General features: G+C 37.1%; 2 protein-coding genes across 12 annotated transcripts in view; one reads left to right on the top strand and one right to left on the bottom strand.

The window, feature by feature from the left end:
- HPS3 (HPS3 biogenesis of lysosomal organelles complex 2 subunit 1) overlaps positions 1-11,899 on the top strand; it is a 38,995-nt gene extending 27,096 nt beyond the window's left edge. For 2 of the 8 annotated variants that reach the window (XM_058730174.1, XM_058730177.1), the window contains 6 exons: positions 408-593; positions 941-1,129; positions 2,344-2,451; positions 6,236-6,442; positions 7,323-7,413; positions 11,054-11,899. In XM_058730174.1, coding sequence (XP_058586157.1) covers positions 408-593; positions 941-1,129; positions 2,344-2,451; positions 6,236-6,442; positions 7,323-7,413; positions 11,054-11,181 — 909 coding nt within the window. In that variant the 3' untranslated portion in view covers positions 11,182-11,899. Of the gene's footprint in view, positions 1-407; positions 594-940; positions 1,130-2,343; positions 2,452-6,235; positions 6,443-7,318; positions 7,414-11,053 lie in introns of those variants that run through there. The other 6 variants (XR_009261858.1, XR_009261861.1, XR_009261860.1 and 3 more) reach the window with 6 other exon arrangements.
- The window catches only part of CP (ceruloplasmin), a 72,241-nt gene continuing 57,659 nt past the window's right edge, over positions 664-15,245 (bottom strand). The window contains exons 19-20 of one of the 4 annotated variants that reach the window (XM_058730163.1): positions 5,141-5,245; positions 664-1,126 (exon numbers count right to left, since the gene is read on the bottom strand). In XM_058730163.1, the coding sequence (XP_058586146.1) occupies positions 5,142-5,245 (104 nt within the window). In that variant the 3' untranslated portion in view covers positions 664-1,126; position 5,141. Of the gene's footprint in view, positions 1,127-5,140; positions 5,246-12,454; positions 12,929-13,206; positions 14,596-14,633; positions 15,237-15,245 lie in introns of those variants that run through there. The other 3 variants (XM_058730165.1, XM_058730162.1, XM_058730166.1) reach the window with 3 other exon arrangements.

Raw genomic sequence — 15,245 nt, forward strand, 5'->3', positions numbered from 1 at the left:
CAAGAGAGCAGAAGTGCTTTTTCACTGCACAAATGACATGTTGTTTGTGATGATGAAGAGAGTGAGTCAACGTTGAGGTAACCTCTCTGCTTTGAAGAGTAGAGTTTTAGAAAGATGAATCTTCTTTCCATAATTTTGAAAAAACTTAAGGTATGTTATTTTTAAATTAGGTAGATAAATATACAGCTCTCTACAAAAATAGGATATCCTGATGGTGAATTAAATATTAATAACTTCTTTAAAGGTACTTAACAATGATGCTCTTCTTAGAGTGAGAACTTTGTAGTTAAAGAAAAAATTGAGACTGAAGTATTAATAGCTTAACCATGAACCTTGAATGTACTGGCAAATATTTTCAAGATGAATGCAGTGTACATTTTGATCCTAAATCTCTTGCTTATCTGAAGATGAAGTTGGTATGTGGCTTCATCCTGGAACCTCGGCTATTGATTCAACAGAGAAGGGGACAGATCATTCCAACTGAACTTGCAGTACAGTTGAAGGACACTCAGCCCGGACTGCTTGTGGCTTCAGTTCTGGGCTTACAGAAGAACAACAAAATTGGAATTGAAGAAGCAGATTCCTTCTTTAAGGTTTGTTGCTCTGAAAATGTAATGGCTCTGGATATAGCCTGGTAAAACTGGTGGCAGACGGGAAGCTGAATAAGAGACTGGGGTTCCCTTTGTTTATTGAAAAAACAGACTTACACATAACAAATTTATACGAGTACAGATTAAAAGAACGTATGTAGAAAAATTCCATTCATGCAACCTAGAATCGGTTTTCTGTTCAAATGTCTCAATCTACTCTGCCATCGCACTAATGCTAATGATAAATTATTAAATGCCTGGCCCACGTGATAGAGTGTTATTCAGACTAGCTGTAACTTATCAATACTATATTGATCTGGGATGTGGGGGCTTATCTCACTGTTTTCAAGGTGCTTTGTGGTAAGGATAAAGATACGATTCCTCAGCTCTTGATAGACCTCTGGGAAGCTCAGCTGGCGGCAGGTCTCCCAGATGTGGTTCTCCAGGAACTCTTTTTCAAGCTCACATCACAATACATCTGGAGATTATCCAAGATGCAGCCCCCTGACACCATACCATTGCGAACATCAGAGGATCTGGTGAGAGAATAATATGTTAAATTAAACTTGTACATTACACATTATAGTAGTATACCTTGTTATTTTTAATGGCTTAGAATCAAACCTAATTTATAGTACCAGATATCTTTTTTTAAGCAGGCATTAAAAATACCCTTAAAACTTGTCCATGAGTAACATTGCTTGCAGGGTTGTTGTTTTTTAATGTTTTTTGTTTTAATATTTATTTTTGAGAGCGGGGTGCAGGGGCAGAGAGAGAAGGAGACACAGAAACTGAAGCAAGCTCCAGGGTCTGAGCTGTCAGCACAGAGCCTAATGCAGGGCTTGAACTCACAAACCTTGAGATCATGACCTGAGCAAAAGTCGCTCAACCAACTGAGCTACCCAAGTGCCCCTAACATTGCTTACATTTTAAATAATTTTATATTATAAAGAATGCCCCCTACTGCTCCTATATTACTCACTTGCAGTGGTGCCTCAGTAGATAAAGCAGAGGGGAGGGCTTCCCCCCAAACACTTCTATACTCCCTGGGGGGATAGTTACAGAGCAGAACTTGAGAAAAGACACATCTGCAGACCTCCCTGACGGGAGAGGAACTACAGAAGGCTTGTAGGAGGGAGACCTGTACTGGAGTCATTTCCTGTCAGCTGTGCACTCAAGAGCTATACTGTAGGCCTTGCAGGAGCCCTAACTACTCTGCTTTACCACTTCCTGCCCCTCCCCTCCTCTTGTCCTTTTTGCCTCTCATGGATGCCATCGCTAATGTGGGTTCATTGGAAAAGTCACCAACTTCTTGAATAAGGGGGCTTTATGGGAATTGTCTTGAGAACTTACGGAAGAGCTTTTGCCTACCACAGAAAGTAGTAGAAATAAAAATTCCACTATTACTGTTAACTTTTTTTTGAGTAAAATTAGCTTAAAAGCAGTATTGCTTTTTTTTGCTAGAAAGTGTTTCTTAGGAATATTTTAAAATGTAAAATATAAGGAAATATTTAGTGCATTTTTTTTTTTCATTTTTGGTGCAGTTTTATTCAGTGAGAAGCAGCAAGGCTGAAGCTTTCCTAGGGGAATAAAATCTTTTAGGATAAGAGACTTTCATTCCCATTCCCAGGCAATTGTACACCTAATTCTGTGACGTGACAGAAGATTAGCAACTGCTTGCTCTTTGTGGAATGGATGAAGAGAATCTTGTTTTGTTCTATTTTGTTTATGATCGGTTTCTTTTACATTTTAGATAAATGCCTGTAGTCATTATGGCTTAATCTATCCATGGGTTAATGTCTTAATATCATCTGATTCCTTAGCGGATAAAAGTTATACAGAAGACCTTTCTAAATTACAGGTAAATAAAAATGCCTCTTTTTTTTTATTAATATGCAGATTACAACATAGTATCATATTTAAATTTGGTGAGACCTCGTGTGGGCTGTTAATCTAGAACATATACTTTTTGGGGGACAAAAATCCATCCTTAGGTATACTTGGGAGTGCTGGAGGACATTCCTGCCTCTGCCTGAGCCCACTGAGAGGAGGGCTCCTGAAGGCTGGTTTTGTTGCCTGTAAAGAATGAGAGTGAGGTCACCAGGTCACCTGACTGTCTTGCCTCATTTTCAGGGTGTGCTTGGAAATACTTTGTGAAAGGAAAGTATGGCAAATGTGTAGCGGTGTTTTTATTGATGGAATTCATTTTTTTGTATAGCGTTCATTCATATGTTTGGCTTCTAGCCCAAGCCTCCCACTACTATCTGTCTTACAGAAAGTAGGTTAAAGTGGCCAGTTTGGCTGCTGAAACGGAGTTTTATTTTAAAAAAAATTTTTTTTTAACGTTTATTTATTTTTGAGACAGAGAGAGACAGAGCATGAACGGGGGAGGGGCAGAGAGAGAGGGAGACACAGAATCGGAAACAGGCTCCAGGCTCTGAGCCATCAGCCCAGAGCCTGACGTGGGCTCGAACTCACGGACCGCGAGATCGTGACCTGAGCCAAAGTCGGGCGCTTAACCGACTGAGCCACCCAGGCGCCCCTGAAACGGAGTTTTAAAAAGATAAGTATGATCAGGAAATGTAGACCATCCTGCAGGAATTCTGACTGTGGCAGTGTTTTGACTGCAAATGAGAAATAAAGTCCACCTTTGCCTTGGTGGATCAAGCTGGGCTAGATGTGGATGTGATTTTATTTAATGTAGTTCAGTGGCCCAAGGACTGAACATAACCCCCACGTCTGCTTTGTTTGGTCTGCCCAATGTAGTGCCAACATATAAAAACTGAAATTTCAAATGAAGAGTTCTGAGTTTCAGTCTTTTCTCGGAAAGTTCAGCAGAGCCAGTAACCCTGGGCTTCACTGCCTCTGAGACCTGAGAGTTGGAGCCAACTAGTGGCTCCCCTCCATGGTCAGTGAATGTGTTGTCCTGTCTGCCTCAATTCTCATCTCCATGTCTTCCCGGTCCAGATACAGCATCTGGTGTCCATTTTCCTTATACCCAGCTGACTTCATGCATTTTCCTCACCTCTTTCGGCCTCTTTAAGCTTTTGAGTTTACAGCCCCTTATTTATACTGGGAACTGGCATGAGTGTGGTTACTGTCTATAGAAACCAAAATGTCAAGTTGGGGATTGGGTCAGGGATGGAAGCACAAGAGCCCATTATTGCTTAGACTCAGCCTCTGGACAGGCCTGTGTTATCTCCAGAGATGCAGTGCCTTACATTCATAAAAAATTGCCAGAGAAAAATCTTGTTGGTTCCTATCTCTAGTACCCTTATGTTACAGAGGCTCCTTAAGTGTTAGCCTCAGATATGCTCCTTGAACAAATATTCCTCAAGCAGGTACCATAAATGTGGTCTGTGGCAGTAGATAAGCCAGGCAGGGAGGGCCTTGCCCTCCCAGAATATATGTATTAATTGCGTATTTAAAATCACAATTGTAACAAGTGCTATTAAATCTCACCTGATAAAGCTTCAAGGCATATTTATAATCACTGCTTGAAAAAGTGTAATTGAGTGATCTTTTAAAATTTATCTTAAAGTATTTAAAAAGAATACATTCTTTCTGGGAATCTTTGCTGTTAAAGCATAGAAATGTAGTAAGCCTATACTCTTAAAAATCCTTTTCCTAATTATATCTCCTTCTAGATTATCTTGGTTATTCTTAGTCATTAAGAAAAAAATAACCATCCAGAAACAAAAAGATGTCATTTGTTTTCACCTAGAAGAATAGGAGGTTCAGAATCACCTGGAAAGCGTTTTCAGAATTGCATGATTTCTCTCTTCCCCACGTCCCCACCCTCACACACAGATTTGATAGGAGTTTCTGTCTCTTGTCCTCAATCACTGTAATAGTATATTTGTGGAAAACCTAAAATAAAAATACTCTACAAATCATCTACATGTCAAAAAGCCACTGTTTGGAATCACACAGTAACTAGTAAATGCCCTGCCTTTTGCCATAATTGTCACGGTCCCCTCCCCACTCCCCCACTTCCTTGCCAACCACCACTCCTTAGATTGTGTAGGGAGAGAAGACAGAGTCTGTGGGTTCCAGCCCTGCAGAGTTCGCTGCAGGTGAAGGATCTAGATCAGAGAAGGCAATAAATAGTACATGTGTCGGGTATGGAAAGGAATCCATTCCCAGTACGTAAAACAAGGAGCATTCTGCTAAGGAGCAGACAACATTAAGAGTATTTTAAAAAAGTAGTAGTAACCTTTAGAGCATTTTTGATTCAGTAATATATGTGTTGTCTGGTGTTTCTTATTTTTAAACTTCTTGATAAAACTAAGTAAAAGTTCATGCGTAATTAATTTTGTATCAAGCTTTGACTAGTTTCGTTTTAACCATGGTTTGGGTTACCCCTGCCTCGCTCCTTCTTACCCTGCCCATTATCCCAATGAATCAAAAGTTGAATATAGAAATAATCTGTGTTTTCTTTCATGTTGGGAGATCCTACAAGTGGCAGATTATCATGTTTGCTATCCTTTTGTCCAGAAATTATTCAGAGTAAGGTGATTATTAAACTTGCAGGAAGGAAAGAGACCAACCTTATATGCCTAGCCATTCCTTGGTAGATATTTGGAATAACATAATCGCGATGACTATAAACGAATAGTTCACATTCCATATCATCTTGTATGTCAGAGAAGACGCTGTAGTAAAAAAGGATACAGAAAGAAGAAAATCAAGATATTACCATCTCATCTTTATCCAGAAGAAAGGCAAAGAGGAGATTATTTTGGTGGTAGCATCAAAAATAGTATTTATAGTTTAAATGCTTAAAAAGTAAAATAATGGCAAAGTTCTGAATACTCAAATAGTACCTACTCTATGTCTATGAGCTTGTGGTAAATAGTATAGACACAAATTGTTAGGTTATTAACAATTTCTTTAGTTATCTTAAATGTTAAATTTTATTTTTGGCTATTACGTAGTGCATGTGTATTCTGGAAAATTTGGAAGATAGAGGAAAATGTGAAAAAATAAAAAGTGGGCTTTGTCATTCCATCAAGCTGATCTCTGTTTCAAATTTCAGTGCTCTTCCAAAGGCATTTCTGTATGTGCATGTACCTGTGTAGATTTTACAAAACTGATCATGCTCTGAATATAATTTTGTATTGACATTTTTTACTCATCATTCTGTTATGAGCATTTTCTCATTAATCAGCCTTTGGAAATAACTTTGATGGCTATATAATATTCCATCATATGGATGTACCATAATTTTCCTTTTCCTTATTTAACCTAGATTCTAGCTGCTCAATATTATAATAATTCTTGAAATGAACATCGTTGGACATAAATCTTTGATCACAGTGTTGATTATTTCCTTAGGATAGGCTCCTCAAACATTCGCATTAGTTTTAATTTGCAGTATATCCAAAGGAGCTAAAATCATGTTAGTTTAGATATGATTACTATTAAACAGACTTTCTATTTAAACTAGAGGTGTTCATGATTATTTAATACTTCAGGACATTTAGACTTATATTGTATGCATGAACTCCAAAACTGCATTCTTTATGTTTCCTTTTTTTTTTGGCAATAAGGCTTGGTCTTCTTTAAAAAAGAATTGTATTCTGTATGTTGTACTTTATCTTTTGGGTGCCTCATTCCATAACATTTCATTTTTCTGTTCATAGTCTCTTATATGTGGTCCTTCATTTGACATAGCTTCCATTATCCCATTCCTGGAGCCACTCTCAGAAGACACTATTGCTGGCCTCAGTGTCCATGTTCTGTGTCGTACACGTTTGAAAGAGTATGAACAGTGTATAGACACACTGTTAGAAAGATGCCCAGAGGCGATCATTCCATATGCTAATCACGAACTGAAAGAAGAGAATCGGGTATGCTTTTCAGCTTATGTCTTTGAGGCTTGATTAGTGATAATCAGATTTGATAATCTCGTTGCCTTATCTGCAAAATGGGGACAAATTATATAAGTCCAACCTCACAGGTCTGTGTGGGTCGGAGGAGCATATATGTTTAATATGTTATATGTTTTGAGTACTGTTAGAGGCTATTAAACTGTATGGTGATTGTATGTGATCACAGTAAAAATCTCTTGTTTGGAAATGAAGTAGGCTATTACCTGAAGATTTGGAAGACAGAAAATATTTTCTGGGCTATATGTGGTCTTTACCTTCAAAATTAGAAGAGTTTTAAACTTTAGTACTCCTGCCTTCCTTCCTCCTCCCCCCCCCCCTTTTTTTCCTCTTATTACCTAAGAGATGATAACAGGACACGTCTGTGTTTCTTCTCGAAAATAGCTAACGTGTACAACATACATATCATTAGATTTTCAAGTTACAAACCTGATTTATGTTATAGTTTATTTATTTAAAAAAATGTTTAATGTTTATTTATTTTGAGAGATACAGATAGAGAAAGAACAGGGGAGGGGAAGAGAGAGAGGGAGACAGGATCCCAAGCAAGCTCCACACTGTCAACACTGTCTGATGCGGGGCTCAAACCCCCAAACCATGAGATCATGACCTGAGCGGAAATCAAGAGTTGGACACTCAACTGACTAAGCCACCCAGGTGCCCATGTTATAGTTTAAACAGAAGACTGGCTGCTCATATAACTTCTGTTGTAACAAAGTTTGTCACCTTAACCAAAATTATGTGTTTTTGCCCTGTGCTTTCTTGCACCATCTTATTTTTGTTGGACATCTGAATGTAAAATGCATCAAACTTAAAATTTATTCATTTTTTTCTAAGATAGACTTTGTGGTGGAAAAAACTGCTGCCTGAACTTTGTCACAGAGTAAAATGTGGGGGAGAGAAAGGTCAACTTTACCTGTCATCATTAAAAGGTAAAATGATCGTTTATGCTTAATTATAAATTTAGTTGAATCTTAATTTTAATTTCTATAACTTGAAGCCTTGCTTTCTCTGTTCTTTTTTTTTCATGTGATTCTCAAATGAGGTGAAGAGTATCTTAGCAGAATCATCTTAAGAGCTTATATCAGCATGTATACGCTCCCCATCACATTTGATATTTACTTACAGCTATGGAGCTGATGCTTTTAAGTTAATCTTTTCAAACACTTAACATTGTGATAGTCACAGAAACTCACAATCTCAGTATTTTAAAAATTTGAATATCCATTAAGACAATTACATTTTTTATTAATGATCTGAGTACTTAATTTACTTCTTGTAGGAAATTAAGATTATTATTATTAATTATAATTGTAAGCAAGTATTGAGGAATAACAAGGTTCTCAAGGATTTAAAAATTGAATATCTATAAATCATGCAGTGTTTTACAGAATAGGTAGTTATTGTTTGAATTTTCATAGTTCATAGTCACTTATAAATCTTGATAGATATATGGTTATCAATTTTTCTAGTCTTATGTATTACACTAGATAATTGTTGGCCTGATGACAAAGGGTATGGTTATATTGACTTCAGTGTGCATAAAAGATTAGAAACTGACACTGGGTTCTACTCCTAAAACCAAGACTACACTGTATGTTAACTAACTTGAGAATAAAAAAGTAAAAAAAAAAAAAAAAAAATATATATATATATATGTAAATAATAAATCAAGAAAGAAAGAAGAAATTGACAGTGTGGGAATTGTAGTTTTCCAGCTGACACCATTGATTTTTAAAAGTGATCTTTAAAAATAAGTTATGATTTTTAAGTGTTAGGCAGAGCCTGTGGCCATTGGAGGGGGTTTTTCTGAAGAGGCCCATTTAAGTAAAGTTGTACGTTTATGACCGGGAAGATTTGGTGACTTTCATCCCACCTATCTTCCTGAGTGATTGTTGGTTTTTAGGAGGTGGACATGTCAGATATATGATTGCCTTGTCCCACTTGGGTAACATTTATCACATAACTTTGAGTAATGATTTGTGTTTATGGATCACTTTCCAGTGCAAGCTATCCCACATCTTCATACGTCGGCAGCATCATTATCTTAGTCAAAAGACTTCATCCTTTCTTGATTCGCATTACATACTCTCTACCCCTGACTTACCCATAATCATTCCTCCAAATGTTCCATTTTTCTATATAATGCATATTTCTATAATATATGTTAGTGTGTGTGTATGCATGTACATGTGTGGCTCATGGGACTAAGTGCTGTGTGTGATTTACCTTTAGTAGACTCTAATACCTCAAGAGCTGGTGTAGCATTTTATTCATTTTTCGTGTTGCACCCTCCTCACCAGCACTTTGCCTCTCCGTAGGAAACATTCTATACTTATTTGAAGGGAGACACCTGAATAACTTCAGGTCCATTGCCAAAGGAGGTCTTTTTGTCAGCAGCTGCAGTACGCTAGAAGAGACCAGGACTGGAGTCTGGAGACCGGAACTGAGTTCCAGATCTGCTACTTACTGAGTGACCTGAAGCAAGCCAATTGTCTAGTATCTCGAGACTAGTGAGAAGCTCAGGACTGACTCTAGAATAAGTGTTAGGCAAAACCGTAAGATGTTAACTTTGGAGATGGAGGTCAGGAATCTATACAATATGTTTAAGAGCTTGTATTTCTTCTCTCTCTAATGCAGCATTTCTCAACCTTGGCACTATTTACATTTGGACCGATAATTCTCTGGTGTATGTGTAGGTGTCCCCTATGCATTTTAGGATGTTTGGCAGCATCCGTGGCACTAAATACCAGTAGCTCTGCCCCAGTTATGATAAACAAAAATGTCTCCAGACATTTCCAAATGTCTGAGGGCGGGGGCGCAAAAATCATACTGGGTGAGAACCATTGCACTAATGCAGAGCCGTTGAAACCGGGATTAGTGATTGATTGGCTTGTTTTCAGGAAATGTTTGTTACTGTTTTTTGGTAATGAACTGTGCTTATTAAAAATTTTACTACTGGGGGCACCTGGGTGGCTCAGTCGGTTGGGCAGCCGACTTCGGCTCAGGTCATGATCTCGCGGTCCGTGAGTTCAAGCCCCGCGTCGGGCTCTGTGCTGACAGCTCAGAGCCTGGAGCCTGTTTCAGATTCTGTGTTTCCCTCTCTCTGACCCTCCCCTGTTCATGCTCTGTCTCAACCTGTCTCAAAAAAAAAAAAATTTTACTACTGTTTAAATTATAAAATTGAAGATGAAAAAGTCATTTAAAGTCTCATCAGCCAGAAGTAACTATCTTCTGCATCTGATAATATTTTCTAGACACACCGGAGGACTTAAAGTACTCTACAGATTTAAGATATTGACCTTATTCTTGGAATTATAACCCGTATCAGCCCCTCATTGGTTGGCAGAAGTGGAGAATTGGGCAGTGGCAATTTTTATTGGCTTTATAACATCTAGACTCGCCCCCAACTCAGTTTTTTAAACCTAGGATACTACTCCACATTTAAGCTAAATAAACCGGTTTGATAGGAAGGTGTTGATAAGTCATGTTTTTCATATGCATTTTGCAAACTAGTAGTCATTGTTTATAAAGTTTCTACTAACATCTTAGATACACATCATTGTATTTTAATTCTCAAAGGACTCTAGAAGCTAGCAGATGATACCACTCAGTAAGTTAATTAAGGGACTTTCCTAAAGTCACAGACAGTAGGTGGAAGAGTCTGATCCCTTCCAAAGGCCGTCTGATTCCAGAGCTTGTGATCTTTCCCATCCATCACTGCTGATCCATTCATTAACTTTTTAGCAACATTGGCATGTGTAAAGGGAATGATTTAGGTAAGGGATGTTGTGTAAGGGATGATTTAAGTTGCTGAATATTAGAGAGATGACTTTAGATGGATGCACATACATCTGAGCAGGAGATTTTATATTTCAGTCACTTTGCAAATAGTGTCATTGGAGGGCAGGTGAGGATGACAGGGAATGGCATTGGTGTTTATTGCTAACACTGTTCTTAAGTGTTACCCCCTTCTCTTCCCAGCAGAGGGCAGCATGTATCACGAAGGAGAATTATAAACTTGCATAGTTCTATTTACAAAAATGTTTACTAAATCCCTTCATAATTAAAGATGTACTCTAGAGCAAATTATTTTACAGTTTGGAAAAAAATAGTCAAAGACAGATTTGTGCTTATTAAAACATGAAAATCTCATAATAGAGAGCAACTGATTTAGGAATATGACATCCAACAATTAATAGTATTTCCTGTCCTAGCACTCTTTGTAAGTTAGCTGCAATATAGCCCTAACATTAAAGACAATATTCAAATGATTGTATTTTCTTTAGAGGCTAATACAAGTATACTGAAAAATAATGTAATAATCCAGCAATGAAATAGTAAATCAAAATAACATGGAACTAACATAACAAACTTGAGAGCATTCTAGAAAGAATGAAGAAGTTGTTAAAACCATAAGTAGTCTGTGGATTTAAAAAACTGATTTTGTTTTCCCTTTGTAGTTATAACATTTTGTTACCTGAACTAGCTTCTAACTGGCTGAGTGATAAGAAAATCGGATGAAAGATAGACTTTCAGTTCTAACTCAGGTATTCTGTCCTCTACCAACAGAAACGTTGTCAGTTGTTGCTGTGGAACTAGAACTAAGGGATTTCTTGAATGTCCTCCCAGAAGATGGCACTGCAGCATTTTTCTTGCCGTATCTTCTTTATTGCAGTCGAAAGAAATCATTGACTTGAAGGTATCATTGAAAAAGTACCATAATGCCATAGGAGACTGACTTTTTGAAAAATTGAATGTCAGGTAAAAATGTAAATAAAGGATTTTCATATTGAACATGGACATTTATTGCAGATGCTTTCAGGCTGCTTACCTTACCAGGTAGTAGTATTTCCTTAATTTATGACCTGAATCCATTTAATTGTCCAGAATGTAAAAGCTACAAGACTTCAGAATTTCCTCGAAGAAAGCATATGTTTTTAAAGCTGGAGACTGACTTTTATTACAAGGAACAGCAAATCAGTGTTGTTGGAGACATGACAATCTTTTTCATCCCAGAAACACAAAGAAACATTTTGTAGGTATGTTTGAAAGCATGTCACTCCCAGGTGGTCCAGAATTTAATCTTGATTTTTCCAGATTTCTTTATTAGGTCACTTCATTTTTTTGTTTTGTTTTGAATAATTTTTGTTGAGAAAGATGTTAATATTTTCCCACAGTAAAAGATTTCAAACTTTACTTTTTTGTTACTTTTTAAAACTCATGCTGTGGTTTCTCTTTGAATCAAATGAAGTAGAAATTTACGAAGCTAACTTTCTTATTGTCTGGGTATTAACATATTTTGTTGAATGCATGTTTTTCAGCCAAAGCCTTGTTTCTATTTTTTGTTGACGTGTACTTTTGCTCTTTTGGCTAAAGTGTATGTGAAAATAAAGAAATATATCATTGTATTCACAACTGTGTCTACTTTTTAAATCTCTTATTAAACAATTTAGAGTCCAAGTTCAGCTTATTGATAGCGTGCTTTGACTTTAGTTAAGGCTAGAAAAATGCTACTCACCCAGCATCTGCCACAACTCTGTATTGAAACTTTTCTCCTGATGTCAGTGTTCATCTTTACCAGGATTTAGTTTATAGAATTGTTTCTCAGTTCTGCCTTTCTCCTATTCCACATTACTATCCTTTTGACCATCTCTTCAAGGGTTCACAAAATCCAAATAGATTGGCATTATTTTTATTTTTTGTCTTGTTTCATTTTTAAATTTTAAAAATTTTGAGCTGTTTATTTTTATTTTTAAAATATACTTTTTAAAATATTTAATTTTGAGAGAGAGAGAGAGCACAAGCAGGGATGGGGGGAGAGAGAGAGAGAGGAAGACACAAAATCCAAAGCAGGCTCCATGCTCCATGCTTTCAGCACAGAGCCCAATGCAGGGCTTGAACTCATGAACCATGGGATCATAACCTGAGCTGAAGCCAGACACTTAACCGACTGAGTCACCCAGGCACCCCTAAAATTTAATTTTTTATTTTACTTTCTCTACACCTATGCCCTCATGTCCACGGATTCATTAGGAATGATGTCAGCATCATATTAGAGGGATTGATGGAAAGCCAATGGTTGGAAACATTTCAATGAATCTTAACAGTGATCCTTTGAGAACCATCAAGGATAACATTTGGACATAGATTTTGGGGGGTGGGGGTGAGGAAAACAGTTTTGTAAAGTTCTTCTGATGGTTGTATGAAGGGCCTATGTAAATCAGTTATAAGTGTATTAGAGTTAGTCGGATGTCTGTTGATCTTTTCATATGAAATGCAGGAAAGTGTGTTTTCAGTCTTTTTTTAAATGCTCATAGCCATTCCAAAGTAAACTTTTTCTTCAGCACTTTCACGTACATAGTTATGAATCATTGGTTTTTTTTTCTTTTCTTTTTTTTTTTTTTCACTTATCACCAATTTATTTCTTTCAGCCAGACTTGGTCTCTATAGGAAGAGAAATTTTAAGACCATTATTAAAAACAGTATAGTAGTCCCCCCTTATCCATGGCTCCAGTGATCCATGGTCAGCTGCAGTCCAGAAGCAGGTGTTCCTCAGAAGGTAATAGCTTAACACTATGTCACAATGCCTACGTCACTTCACCTCATCACAAGAACAAGAAGGATCAGTAAAGTATGTTTTGTGTTTGTGTGTGTGTGTGTGTGTGTGTGTGTGTGAGAGAGAGAGAGAGAGAGAGAGAGACCACATTCATATAACATTACAGTATATTAGAACCATTCTATTTTATTATTGTTGTTGTTAATCTCTTACTCTGCCTAATTTATAAATTAGACTTTATCATAGGTATGTATGTATAGGAAAAAAATAATATATACAGAGTATAGTACTATCTGTCATTTCAGATGTCCCCTGGGAGGATGGATAAGGGTCGGGGAACTATTGTATTTATCATATGGTTTAAATGTATTCTAATTTTTTGATGTTAGTTATTTTGTTTAATTCTTGATTCATTTCTATTTTTCCATTTTTTAATATTTTTAAAAACACATGTCTCATTTTAGTACTGCTTTAAAGAAAAATGTCTCCTCCCTGCAAGATCTTCATTAATCATAAAGGGAAAAATAACAACTTTACAATAATGAAACCTGGCAGACATCTCCTTAATCAAATGCTCAACGTTAACATAATCACTAAGAGAAAAAAATCAACATCAGGTGCGTCTTGACATGTGTCCTGAGAAAAACAGTATCACTTCTGTGAGAATCCTGCCCCCCAAAAAATGCATAACCTGAATCTAATCATGAGGAAACATTAGACAAACCCAAATTGAAGGATGTTCTGCAAAGTCACTGCCCTGTATCCTTTAAAAATGTCAAAGTTGTAAAAGACATACTGCTTCAGACTAAGAAGACATGCCAGCTGAACACAATGTATGACTGGGAGTTTCTTTTTCTGTGAAGAACGTGATGAGAATAATTTGTGAAATTTGAAAAGGGTCTGTAGCATTGAATCATTTTTAACTTCCTCATTTTGAGAAGTGTATTGTGTTTATATATAATAACCTTGTTTTTAAGGAAATAGATGTATGTATGTTTACTATTGTGTGTGTGTTAGGGTGGGGGGGCAGGTAGAATGGGGAAGCAAAAGCACAGGTGGCTGTGTAAAATGTTAACATTTGGGGAATTTCGGTGAAGGGTACATGGGAATTTTTTGTATTGCTCTTGCAGCTTTTCTCTAAATCTGACATTATGGCCAAAAAAAGTTTTAAAAAGTTCCTTTTCATTGAACAGATTCAGATATTTTTACCAAGCAGAATATTGGATTTGGGTACTTAGTAGAAATACAGAATATATAATCCCTGCCTGTAAGTAACTAAAAGCTAAGCAAGCTTTTTTTCCCCCACAGACTCCTCCAGAAGGTTATCTTATTGTCATAGAAATGTCACAGTCTAAAAAAAAAGTACCTTTTATATTTGTCAGAGGAGATCTTGGTTATGCTTCTTGTGGTAGGGGAAATGAAGCACTATATTAAGTGTAATGGGATAGCCACAATTCTTTTCTAGTGTTTTTTTTTTTTTCCTTGTGGAGGAAATTGCCTGTCTCCCAGCGCATAATATTGGAACGTTTTACTCTAACTTCATGTGCTCTCTTTTCTGTGTCAGGTAAGCAGAAGAATTTCCAAGATTCAGAATTCATGTAGACTTGTCCAGAGCTTTATCAAACTTTTATTTAAAGATAATTCAGACTGGTAAACGTGGCTCTCCATTTTTTTGTTTAGAGTTCAAAGTATCGTTTTTGTTCATTACTGCTTCTTCCAGGCCACGCAATACCTTATCTTTTTGTAAAAGCCTGTTTCCTTCATCTTTTCCCCACTGTGTGTTCTCTCTTCACATTTGCTCTTTGTTCTACAGTTTTCCCTATGGCTTTTAAAACAGTCTCCCCTTTCTTAAGCAAGCAATCATCTCCCTCTCCTTCCAGGCTATTTCTACAGGAGGACTTTCCAGTGCCTGGGTGTGGGGTTAGCCTGTAGCAACATCCTCTGCACATCAGGCATTTGCACACACAAATTTCCAGAATGCCTGCCTCAGTGTCCCCTCACTCTTGGGGGTGTTTTTCTCTGAGCAGGACCATGCTTTTGTGTGCTGGTTTGCATGTGTGCTGATATTCTCCAAACACTACTTATAAAGTTTTCTTTCTCATCTTTGACTCTTCACCTTCTTCAGTAGGTGGCGTCAATCCCAGTGGTTTATTTGCCTGTTCCCCTCTTTGGTGTTGTGATGCTCTCAGTACCACTCTTTGTAAT

Source organism: Neofelis nebulosa, chromosome 5 (assembly GCF_028018385.1).
Source record: "Neofelis nebulosa isolate mNeoNeb1 chromosome 5, mNeoNeb1.pri, whole genome shotgun sequence".
NCBI classification, from domain to species: Eukaryota; Metazoa; Chordata; class Mammalia; order Carnivora; family Felidae; genus Neofelis; species Neofelis nebulosa.